Here is a 12813-nt window from a genome sequence, read left to right as displayed (position 1 = left end):
AAAAGCCTTTTCCCACCCTAAAGTGTTGTGGCTTTCTGGCACTAAAACCGGAAAAATCAAGAAAATTAACTGCAAGGAATGAACACACAGACCTTGATCGCCTTGAATCTGTTCACATCATTATTTGCAAACTGCTTCAAAACGTTTCTAGCAGCAAACCCGAAGGTACATAGTCCATGAAGTATAGGCTTCTTAAATCCTATTTCAAAAAGTAACATTTTAGCACTTATAATATTACGTGTTTGCATGTTGCTTCTATAAGTATCTATATTTTATTCATAGTATTTTTCCTCCTTTTTTCTTTTTAGCCTATCTCACTGAAAAACTGCCTGTTACCATTTATTGTTTCCTCTACTTTGAGGCAAGGGAAAGTGCTCACTGAGAACTGGCACTCCAACAACGCATATGCTATGTAAGACAAGTAAAATTAGTCCCTGTCTGTAGAGGTGACAAAACTAAAAACTAGGAGATTGGCTCTTTTAGTATACATGTATAGGCACACCAGACGCACAGTTACATGAAAGTATGGATATCAAGGGTAAGAGGTATTTTAACGATTAAAAAGTGATACTAAGATTATTTGATGCTTCCCATTTGTAATTCCTACTCGTGGTTGCCAAATGTCTTCAAATATAGTACACATTTCAAGATTAACTTTTCTTTATTTACAAGTGGAAAAAACCCTGAAAAGATTTCATTTTGAAGGCATCTAACAAAAAAGAAGAAAAAAAAACTACAGTGTTTTTTTTATACTGACATTTTAGGTCAGGTTTCCTCACACTTCTATGGTTTGGAGCAGGAGCTGAACCTTGGCAGCGGATAATCTTTGTATTAGCACTGAATCTTTTTCCAGGCCTGTCAACGTCTGACAAAACAAAGCTTTGAAAACTGGCCTGAGATTTGCTGAAGTGCAACGGTTAAGTTTTAAAGATGCTGCTTGTACTGAGTATGTTCTGACCCTTTAACAGGTTGCTCTGACCTGACAGGGCATATGAACAGTAACTGATCATACTTGCAAGAGCTCATGGATTCGAAACAGGTCTGTCCAGCTTTGGCTGGGAAAGCAGTTGCCTTGCCTGGAACTCATCTGCCACTCTCAGCTGCCAGTCTGTTTTTACTGAGCTCTAAACAACTCTTCATAGCATCCACACAGCATGAAAAGTTGCCCAAAGGGACAACAGCTGCAAGAAAAAAGCAAAAGCAAAACAACCAAACAAAAAAGAGGGGACAGGAGAAAGTCTAGCCTGCAGAGAATCGAAAGATGTAGAAAAAGAAACCACCTTCAAGACAGAGACAAAAAAGCCACTGGGACTCAATGCTTGGAAAGATGGGAATTCTGAGACACAGCCCAAAGGGAAGACTATCAGGAGTGAGGATGAGAAACAGAAATTTTGACTTGTTAAGTTAGGAGACGAGATATGACAGAAGGACAGGCTAAAAGGAGCATGAGTCTGTTTTTTTGCTATAAGTATTCCACTCTGATCATTCTGACATTTCTTTCCTGTAAAATATTTGAGTATGTACACTCTTAACAGCACTTTCTTTTTTGTACACTGTGCACCGACTATTTCTGAAAGCAAAAAGATAGCATGCAGTCAACTCTAAAACACATTACTGGCGTTATAACAATATCAGTACTCAGTATCTCTCACACAGAATTTTATAGGGACATTTAGCTCTTTAAAAGTTTAGCTCAATTCACTATGCAAGAACAAAAACCCACCACTATTTTCAGAAATCAGAAACAGACAAATATATATGGTCCTATTCTCCCCAGTATTTCCTTTATAAAACTAACGCATACTCAAATCAATAAGGCTATCAAGTTGCTTTTTCTCTAAAATGAAAACAAAGTAAATGTTGCTTTCACTTACTGATATCTCGGAAATACAAGCTACAGGACTAAAGGCACAAGAATATATACAGGAGGTAGCATATCTCCTCTGAAAAATTACCCACAGGAAGGCTTGACAATAATCCTGGAATGACCTGAGCACATTACACTGAAAGCTTGCTTCCAGTGCACGCTGGGTGACAGCGAGTAAAACAGCACGTTTACAGAGATTAAAGACAAAGTGGTGTGTGAATATGCCAAAAGAAAAAAGCTTTTGATTACTAGAAAAAAATAAGAAAAAACTTAGACTCATTTTCTTCTTTGTTTGAACCTGCATTTAGTATAGGTATTTGAGTAGCCCAGTTCCAAAATTCCAGCATAGTGGTTTTCAGCTCAGACATAGGGACTACCTCATCTACAGAGTTAATTTCATTTTTCACTGTGTCTGAGCTACCTGCTCACACAAAGAGCACTGGAAGATTTCTAGTCCTCTGCTTTTGTAAGGTTCTTATAGTTTATTCTAAACACTGGAATTTCAATTACAAACATGTATTTTTCTCCTCCAGCATCTTCAAGAGTAATTGGGTGATTCCATCTAAATATTTATCCAAAATCATGAGCTGAACAAACACACACAATGGTTTAATAAACTGGGAAAATCTCTTTATGGACTTCGGTATTTGATTACTGTTATTTATTGACAAGAATTTACAGATAATCATAGAAAACACAGTTAACCAAACAATTATGATGTACTTGCAAAAGGACACTGTTGAAGTATGTTAAATCTAATTTGAACACAGAAGCACAGCTCTGCTCTATTTATCTTTGTAAGAACACCACACAATGATAGCTCTATATTAAAAAGTCACCAGAAAACTGAAGACCAATCATTGCAGACCAGTATTTTCTTGTAAAGTTTATGATGATAGAACACATTCCAGAAAATTTCTTACATAAATCAAATTGCTGTCTGCCTGGAGTAATCACATTATACCATTAGCAAGGCCTGAAAAAAACTTCAAAAAATACCTTTACAACATAGATTTAAGAAAACAGAACCTTCTTTAGGGATTTCATGTCTGCAAGAATCCATTAACATAGCCTATGGTCTGTTCCTTTGGCACGTAGCATTATATAAATGAACAAACTACCGCACTAGCAGTTTTATAGCAAAGAAGTGCTAGCAAACTGCCTCTCCCCTGCTCTCCTGAGATTTACTGGGATCGAGAAGACTACACAGAAGCACAAAAAATTCTACCAAGGCCAACATAATCTCAAAATTAATTAGATGGAAAGAATTATCTATCAAAGAATTTATGGAATTCCTTCAGAAGCTTTTGGTAGTCAATTATTTCTGCTTATGAAACAGAAATTGTAAAGATGGGATAGTGGCAACAAATAAGCTCTAAAAGGTAAATAGGATAGCAGACAGGTTTCCATTGTAGGTAGAGTCCAAGCATCGTTCCATATTCCTAGCTCCAAAAAGCAATGCTTTAAAGAGAAGTGTCATGCAGAACTCTGAAGACATCTAATGGTGACTCTAAGAACAGTTATAAAAGCAGCACTTTTTTCCAGCTTGCTGGACTTACAGACTAAGTGGGGAAAAAAAAGATTAAAAATACATTTACATCATTCTTTGTCCAAATATTAATACAATGATATCTCTCAGCTCACCTCCAAGAGCAGCAAAACTTGGATCAATGTGTAAAGGATTCCAGTCCCCACTTAGCCGATATAAGGCAGCCTGCAGAAACAGAGAAAGAGAAATGGGAGGCTAGCCATGCTTGGTAGAAACAAGCAGGAGTTAGTAAAAAATTTATCACAGTTTAACAAACTTACCACATTCTATTTTACTAGTCCTTCGATAACATGCTCTACAAAAAAGCAGGTGAAATGGAAATTAAATGTTATGGTGCAGACAAACTGCCAAAGCTCCAGGGAAATGTGCCAAGAACTATGTGTGGTCTTGGTACCTAAAAAAATCATGTAATTGCTTAAAGGAAGGAAGGAAAAAACAACTACTCTGCTGACATACAGATCCAGTTTCACTAAAATTTGGCAACAGGGAAATACTGCATTTTCTAGAATTTGTCCCTAGGTTCTACAGCTTGAAGTGTAATTTTAAAGGAGTCTTCACCATGACAGATTCATCCACAATTTTTTTTTAAAAAAAAGCATATGAAAACTTCTCTTTTTAAACACACATTACCATGCTTTTTCAGCATTCGATTTAGCTTACAGAGTTCAGAAATATCCTTATCTTTCCCTTTTAAGAGTAACATGATTGTGATATACTTCCCTCTTAGCAGCTCCATGGGTAGCTCGTCCCAATATTTAAAACAAACCCCAGGGTAACATGCCAAGCTTTCTAGAAGACTTTTGCTTCATGTCAAATAATCTTTTATACTAGTAAAAAGTAGAGACAGACAGATGTAGTGTTTGCATATACTGTGAATGTGAATAAACCTGAGAAATCATGAAGATGGCTACAGTACTTCAGTTTTCTGTCTGCGTAGCCTTAGCATTTTCATTACCAAATTTTGTATTTGCTGTATGTTTACAGTGGCCAGCAGTCCATAACATGAGAGCTGTGACATGCCAGCCTGTGCACCTTTCTGAACTAAAAACTTACTCCCTTATCATCAGTTTTCAGTGAAATCCAGTGACTAAATGATTGTGAAGTACTCTGCAATACGACATCCCCAAAAGTACAGAGAAAATCAGTGTGTCACGTTAACTAATGCCAGTGAACATTTCACAAGTTTAGTAGTTTTATATGATGGCATGATGAACCTGAATTTAATTGAAAGGAGCTTTTAAACTGAAAACAAATTTTATTTCACTCAAGCACATTACTGGCCTTTGGAACCCCTTGTCACTAATTATTTTCTCCCAGCACTTTGGACTGGGATCATAAAAAATGGCATATGTTTATCCAAATAAGGGTAAACTGCACTAAATTGTGTTTGGAGGAAAGAAGCTAACAGATTTCTCAAAGGAAACAATAAAATAAAAGAAAAGAAAATAAAAGAAAATAAAAGAAAAGAAAAGAAAAGAAAGATTCTCCAAAGGAAGCGTTTTCTGATATATTTCTAACGTCGTTTCTTCTGTTAGATCTGAAGCAAAGGACAGTGTAACTAGAAGGGTTCTGAACTCATATTATCATTTTAATCCATAATCCATTTGGTTTATTTTTAATCTGTTAATATTCAGGTCCACTTCTTCAAGTACATACAGCGTTCACACTAAGCTCTAATGCTCTCTCACATGTCCTGCTAGCCTTCATCAATACAGCAAGAGTTCTGAGTCTCAATTATGGTGGAATGTAGAAGAGCTTGTCACTTCTTTCTGGTGTGAGAGTTGGATACATGCGCTAAAAACAGTGAGAAAAAAAATACTAAACTGCACCATAGCTTTAAGTATGCAAGTCTTAGAAAGATAAGTACAATATTTCTCCATGGCTGCTTACATTGTTGTTTACCCTTTTTGAAACACTTCTTTCTTTTGAAAACAAAGATGTATCAGTAAGATGGTATCAATGGACCTGAAATTTGTAACTGTAAATTCTACTTTTGCCCAGAACATATAGTTTTTGGGGGGTTTTTTTGTAATTATCATCTAACTGATCCTATAAATTCTTAGGAATATAGTAAAGACTGGAAATTTCATACTAACAGAACACTACAGTTCAGATGGGTCCAAGTGTGACCTTCCAAAAGGGACAAAGGAGAGGGCAAATGTTTTGCTGAAGGAACATATAACCCAAATTAATCTTATAGCCTCACCAAGAAGTAGAAATAGCAAAGTTATCTCACCTGGTGAGAAGAATAAAGTCAAGACCTCCTGAAGACAGTATTGTCTAGTGCAGGACTCTCCAGCTAGCAATGTACAAGCCCAATCAAGTCCAAAAAGCAAGTCAACGGACTGACAAGGGATCCTATACCGCAGACGCCATTCTACAGGGTGCACCCAAGGAATGTGTGGTGAAACACATAGTGCTGGTTCAGGGTGGAACAGGAAAGCAAACTGAGATAATGTAAATATCTACACTCTACTACACCACTAAGGCAGCTGAAGTGCTGAGTGGGAAGGGACAGTCGGAAACAGCCTGACAATTACCATCCATGGAGATTACCTGCTCCCTTCACTACTTCCAAGTTCTCACACAAATAGAAGAAAAATGGGCAACTGAGTGCAACCACATTCCCACTCGTACACACACAAAACCCACAGCAGCGGGGGTTCAGAGAATAACATGCACGTGCTGCTCTTCTGACTTGCTGTGTCTTCACTGTCTCCGATATTCCCCTGGGTAGTTGTTAAAACTGTGTTTTCACTGTCAAAAGGTAGAGATGAGCATCTCTGATGTACCACTAGCTTCTTTGCTAAGAGCTGTCTAAAGCCTTAATGCCACCGATATCAAAGTTGTAACACTATGAAAGGAACTTCCAGTGAGGAATAGACCCCTAGTTCCTTAAACAAAATTTTTAAACGGACAATTTAAAGAGAGTTGCTCCTGACAGAATTCTACAGAGTACCACCCTTCATTACTGGTTTTCTTTCGAGAGTCCAAAAGCAAATCACCACTCTCAAGAACTAGAAAATAAAAACTGCCAGATGTAAAATAATTAAATCAAATAATTAAATGACTTTTTAACTAAATTAAAATTCTACGGTCTCACTTTCGTTCTTCTATTAATTGGAGCTTTTACAAAAGCTGTCAGGCTATTTTCACAAAGAAGCTGTTGTAATAAAGTTTAACTCAAATTAAGTAACATTTACTTGCATTACTAAATAAATTATTTATTTATGGTAAATAAGGACTAATTTCTGTTTTAAGCTCAATCTCAACTTCATTCTAGCTATGCAGCTGTTCCTTACTAAAGTTGTAAAAGGAACTAGCCATTTAATGAGGGTAATAATAAGCACTACTTGGGAGACAATATTTCTACCAAATACTTTTCAAAATTACTGTAGTAAAAAGTACTTGTGCTTCACTAACAAAACAGATGTAACATTTAGGAAGTTACATTTAGGTTCAGAATTTAGGTTCAGAAAATTAAATGTGATCAATGTATTTAACTAGAAGTCTGACACATGAATATGGGAGGCAATACTTGCCTTTTTGTACTTTCAGTAACTATAAGTGGGACTGGTCACAGCTAGAAAACTAGGCTGAACTGAACAGAACAGTTACAGAGCAGGTTATTTCAGATGCAATATAGCCAAGTCAGGTAAGTCAACAAATTTCTTTCCATTTACCACAGTCTCTGGTATTACTTCATTATTTAAATTACATTCCATAAGAGAACAGAATTGGTTTAAAGCCTTGTTGGCTCTACTTTCTATATTCCTCGAATAATGACATTTCGTAAAGTCTTGAGTGAGTGTGATAGCATTAAAACAAACAAAACAAAACAAACAAAAAAAAAAAGAAAAAAAGTGATGCATCCTTGGAGGATGAGAACAGTCAATTGATGTGGGGCATTAGATTGAAGTCAGTCATAATACGGTTAGACTGTTCTCCAATTAATAACACAAACTGTCAAGTCTAATTTCCTAACAATTTAGGATTTCTGCCAGATCACAAAAGAAAAGGCGATATCCAACCTGTCTGTGCCAAGTTTTCAGTCTTGCCTGCAGACTGCAATAAAGGTCAGTGGTAAAGCTGACAAAAAAGGAAGCCATATATTTTCCCTCCTAACTGGGGAGAGAAAGAGCTCTGCCCAAGAGCTTATCTTACCGAGTATATGTGTATGTATGTATACACAGACATATATGCGTGTACATATATGCATGTATACTTTACCTAACAGCTTATTCGTGTAAGAGTAAGCAGTCAAGCAATCTCATGAAGAAAAAACAATCCCAAAACTCATCTACACATTTCAATGAACAATGAATACTTCCAGTTGAACCGGCAGTGCTGACGCTTCAAAGGCTCTAATTCAGCACAGTACTTAAGCAATTGAGCCAGCTACTCTTTGACTGAGATCCCCATTTGCCATACCTTCTTTTTTAATTGATTATCTCTGTAAGGGTAAGGAGAGGTAATGGGAAAAAACAACTGGTAGAAACAAACACATATAAAGATAAAAGGGTTTTATTTGTCCCTCCAAATAACCAACTACTTTTTTCAAAGTAGGCGTATGTGGAAAATAAACAAAACAGACAGTTTAACTTGCTCATAGTAGTTTCCAATGCCTAAATACATTTTGTGGAAGCCTGGATCACACATGATTCTATTTTTTAACAAGACTATAATTACAAAATACAAGTGCAGGGTTTCCTGGACTACCTAAGGTTTGCAGTTTTATGTTCTTAGTGGTCTGGACTATCCAAATATGACCTTATTCCCTACATACTTTGGCCTCAGGAATAAGAACTACTAAAATGTTGAATTAAAACACTTTCACGTACACAGCTATTAACAGGAATAGGTGTAACAGCTATAAAACAGCACTACATCTTTTCTCCTTTCTCACCCCACATTATTCATGTCTTTACCCTTACCACATAATTTTCAAATTTAAAATCAACTTATATATTCTGGCATAGACTTCACAGAATTTCAGCTGTTTTTCAGTAGCATGGCATATGTACAAGAAAGCCTTCCTTTAACCATACCTCTCAATCAAAAAGAATAAACCACTTTGGTTTGGGGAACTTCAAATGGAATAACAATTTTTAAAGGATATAATGCATAAATAAGAGGAGGAAACAGACTCCTGGTAATGGAGAGCTGCTTGTTTAAACAAAATGACTGCCAAGCTAGTATCTCCTCATCTCACCACATTCTAAAACAAAATTCTAGTATAATCCAAGCCCTCAACTATTTTTCAAAATTGTCAAGATTAGAGTATGCTCTGATCTTCTCAACAGGACTAAACATGGGCAGGTGTGTGTGTGCATAAAACTTGAAATTAGTGTAACAACATGTACCAGCCTTTTAAGGAAATGACTAATACAAATGGTCACTCGCTATACAGTTTCAGGGGTTTTGAGAGTATCATCTCTACATACTGAAATCTCTAGACAAATTATGAAAATTTTACAAAATCCTTGCAATGGCTTCACATCCCTTTGTTCTACTTGTATTATCATTTGTTGTTAAGCACTTTTTCCTGGCATGCTCTCTGTATCTGTGAACCTACTTCAGCACTTCATTTGTTCTATCAGGAAACAAATTATTTATGCTACAAACAGAAAAAAAAAAAAAAAAATCACCTGAGTCTCTCAGGAGACTCTCCTGTTCAGTTCTCTGAAGTTAACTTAAATTTACAGGTTATCAGGCAACACTATACTATATATTTACAGAGCAGAGCATAAAAACCCCAAACATTTATCCTGTAACTAACTGTATTTTCCCCACCTATGCACATTTTCATCTTCTCTCTCACGTGATTTATTGCACTCATTCAAAAAAAAAAAAAACCAACCGAAACTTAAAACACTCACCTTCTTATAACTCTTTTCTTCTCATCTATTCAAAATAAGGATAAAATCCCTTCAAGTAAGCAAACATAACCTGGAAATAACCAACTTTTTTTTTCCCCACCACCACAGAACGTTAACGATTACTTATTCTATCTATACACATAGAATCATAAAATCATTTGGGTTGGAAAATACCTTTAAGATCATCAAGCCCAACCATTAACCCAGGACTGCCAAACCACCACTAAACAATGTTCCTAAGAGCCAGATCTACATGCCGTTTAAATACCTCCAGGGATGGTGATTCTGCCACGTTCCTGGGCAGCCTGTTCCAATGCTTGACCAACCTTTCAGCCAAAGCTCTCTGTTCAGCCAGGCAGGTCTTCTTCCCACTGGCTCGACTTTTGGTACATGGGGACAGCCGGCTCCTGTGTCTTTAAGATTCCCTTCCTGAGGAATGTCCAGCCTTCCTGCACCCCTCTGCCCTTCAGGGCTGCCTCCCAAGAGACTCTTCAACCAGGCTCCTCAACAGGCCAAAGTCAGCCCTCCAGAAGCCCAAGGTAGCAGTTCTGCTGAGCTCCATCCCTACTTCTCTGAGAATCAAAAACTCTTATCATTTCAGGCAGAGTGTCTTCCCTAGTTGGCTGACTCGCCAGCTGCATCAGGAAGTTATCTTCCAAAGACTCCAGGAACCTCCAGGATGGTTTCCTCTCTGCTTATTGTACTTCCATCAAAGAGCTGGTAAGGTTGAAATTCCCCACAAGAACAGGGGCTACTGATCATGGGACTTCTCCCAGGTGCTTATAGAGTATTTTGCCTGCCTCTTCATCCTGATTGAGAAGTCTGTAACAGACTCCTGCCATGATGTTGGCCTTCCCCCTGCTTTCTACACATAAACACTCAACCTTACCATCACCATCATTAAGCTCGACAATGAAAACACTCCCTAACATACAGGGTTACCCTACCACCTCTCCTTCCTTGCCTATCCCTTCTGAAGAGTTTATAGCATCCATTTATAGCAGCACACCAGTTGCGTAAGTCATCCCACCACGTTCCCATGATGGCAACTATGTCATAGCTTTCCTGCTGCAGAATGGCTTCCAGTGCCTCCTGTTTGTTGCCCATGTTGGATGCATTGGTGTAGATGCATGTCAGTTGATCCTGCCACCTTTTTGCAGGGAGAAGCCTTAATTCCTGTGTGACCATTCTCAGGTGTTTCTATGGTTTCTAACATATCAACTACCATTGCAGCTTTGCTACTGCATGGATTTCCATCCCCTACCTCCAGTGAGATGGCAGACTGCAAGACCTCACTAGCACAACATCCCACAAACATTGGTATGCTGCCCCCCGGCTCATCTCTAGTAAGCCTGGTTTTATTCCTTTCCTCCTTCAAATCTAGTTCAAAGCTCTTTCAATGAGCCCTGCTAACTTTTGTGCAAAGACCCTTTTTCCCCTCGAGACAGGTATATCCTGTCTGTCGCCAGCGGGCCTGGTGTTGTATAAACTGACCCATGATCAAAAAACCCAAAATTCTGCCCGTGACACCAGGCTCACAGACACATATTGATGTGCTGGCTCTTCCTGTTTCTTCCCTCATCATTCCCTAAGTTCTCTGAAAACACATACAAATATTTATGTACACTTGAAAACACAAATTAAATCTGTGTAGAGTAAAAGGTGTCTTTCCACAGGTAAGTATCCACATCCCAATTACACAGAAGCTTGTAAGGGTCTTATCACTCTTATCTTCAAAGTAAAGCATTGACTCATAGTACTGAACCTGTTGACAACTGGCAGAAAATATTTTACAGTAAGTTGTTTAAAAATTCATTAGGGTGTTAAATCTTTCTCACGCACCTCTTTCCTTCCAAGATGACTTTAATAAGTTTTTATTGCAAAGTCCAGTCTTTTACAACAAACTAGATTTGTGCGTAACTGTCTTCACAACTGTTTCCAGCTACATGAAGAACTGCAGATTTAGCTCAACTCGACACAGTGAAAGACTAAACTCAGGTAGCTAGAGGACAGCAAGTATGAGCAAAAGGACTGCATAACTGAGAATGCCACAGTGTCCTTCCCTTACTGAGTCAGTCTCAGTCACATGATGCTAACGACACTACTTGAAACATGGCACCAATTATGTTCTTCTTTTTCAGGGAAAATGGAAAAGAAACTGTATTTTAAAAATAAAATAAAACAACACCACTAAAAAGCAGTAATTTCCTCACAACGCACTGGGTAATGATTGATCTAGATATACCTGGCATAGAGAAGGGTTTACATAGCTTGCATATTTTAAATCCTATCAGATTAGTCTAGATATGAATTTACTAAATCTCTCTAAAAATCTCTGAATGAGTAAAGAATCATTATATTCCCTAAACTGGCTTGTTGTTTTTTTTTTCCTTGCCACTGCATCCCATTCACGCACACACACAAAAAAACCCCACCATCAGATGCTATATGTCACTCCTTTAAATACTCTCTATACAATTAAAATGGCTCAAACATTTATAAACATCCTTACTTTACAGACTGGAAACCATATGACAGCAGGAAAGGTCATAACTGTCAGTAGCACAAACCAATTCTGGCTCTCCAATTTAACATCTGAAGGCCTAATTCTTCAAAGCATCACATTTTTGAAGTACATTGTACAAGTTCAGAAGCGAGCTTCTATGAATTTCAATTTCAGCCAGCGATGCTTGGACACCCTCCTCCTAGTCTGACTCCTAAATTTCATCTTCCAAATTCCATCATCTCATCATCTCCTATCAGACACTTATTAAGGAGCACCCATATCTGAGTGCTTTGGGATAGCTTAGTAACAGCTGCCCACAGACCATAAGAATTTTATGGACAAAGCAAAGAAAATCCTGTGTTGAAGAACTGCAGCTCCAACCAGTCACCAACCATGAGATCATTTTCCTTTCATTACTCCTCTGAACACAACTTCCTGCAACAAGTAACACAGGAAAACTGACTTCCTATGCTATCTCAGCTCAGGCCTAGAGCTCACTCTGCCTGCGTAAGCAGTTCTTGAAGGTGAAGGACCAAACACACCATTTTTGCCCGCATGACTGAAAACTGCATCATAAAGTACTGCATACAAAGGGGATACTAGAAACAAAGGAAGCTTTATTTGGTATTTTTATCTTTTTAGAGACTGCAACATTTAAAACATGATTGTAGTTTTCCAAATGAAAGCAACTTAAAAATGACAGGATATCAAGAAGCTGTTCCCCCAGCAGACTAGTAGTCTCAGTTTCATCAGCTCTGACAAGGATCTTAAAAATTCTTGAAAGCAAAGACAGTTTTCCTGACCCTGAAAACCACAAGGCAGTGCTTGAGATACCAAAGTTACATGGAAAAGTACCTCTGACAGAACTTCATATGTGATAGCTCACATGACATTGAGACTTGAAGAGGGCACAGCTGCATTTACACAGCAGGTCCCAAAAACATGGTAGCCTTGAGACATCGTGTTTTTAAGAAAATATCTAAACGGTCTTTTCTACCTCTTTGTCACATCT

General features: G+C 37.8%; 1 protein-coding gene across 1 annotated transcript in view; it reads right to left on the bottom strand.

Moving 5' to 3' along the window:
- HSD17B4 (hydroxysteroid 17-beta dehydrogenase 4) overlaps positions 1–12813 on the bottom strand; it is a 67994-nt gene that overhangs the window by 17831 nt on the left and 37350 nt on the right. The window contains exons 18-19 of the mRNA XM_055790440.1: positions 3512–3581; positions 93–199 (exon numbers count right to left, since the gene is read on the bottom strand). Coding sequence (XP_055646415.1) covers positions 93–199; positions 3512–3581 — 177 coding nt within the window. The remainder of the gene's footprint in view (positions 1–92; positions 200–3511; positions 3582–12813) is intronic.

The sequence above is a fragment of the Falco peregrinus genome, chromosome Z (genome assembly GCF_023634155.1).
Source record: "Falco peregrinus isolate bFalPer1 chromosome Z, bFalPer1.pri, whole genome shotgun sequence".
NCBI classification, from domain to species: domain Eukaryota; kingdom Metazoa; phylum Chordata; class Aves; order Falconiformes; family Falconidae; genus Falco; species Falco peregrinus.
Note: the sequence above shows the minus strand (reverse complement) of the source record. Positions and strands in the feature narration are given on the sequence as shown.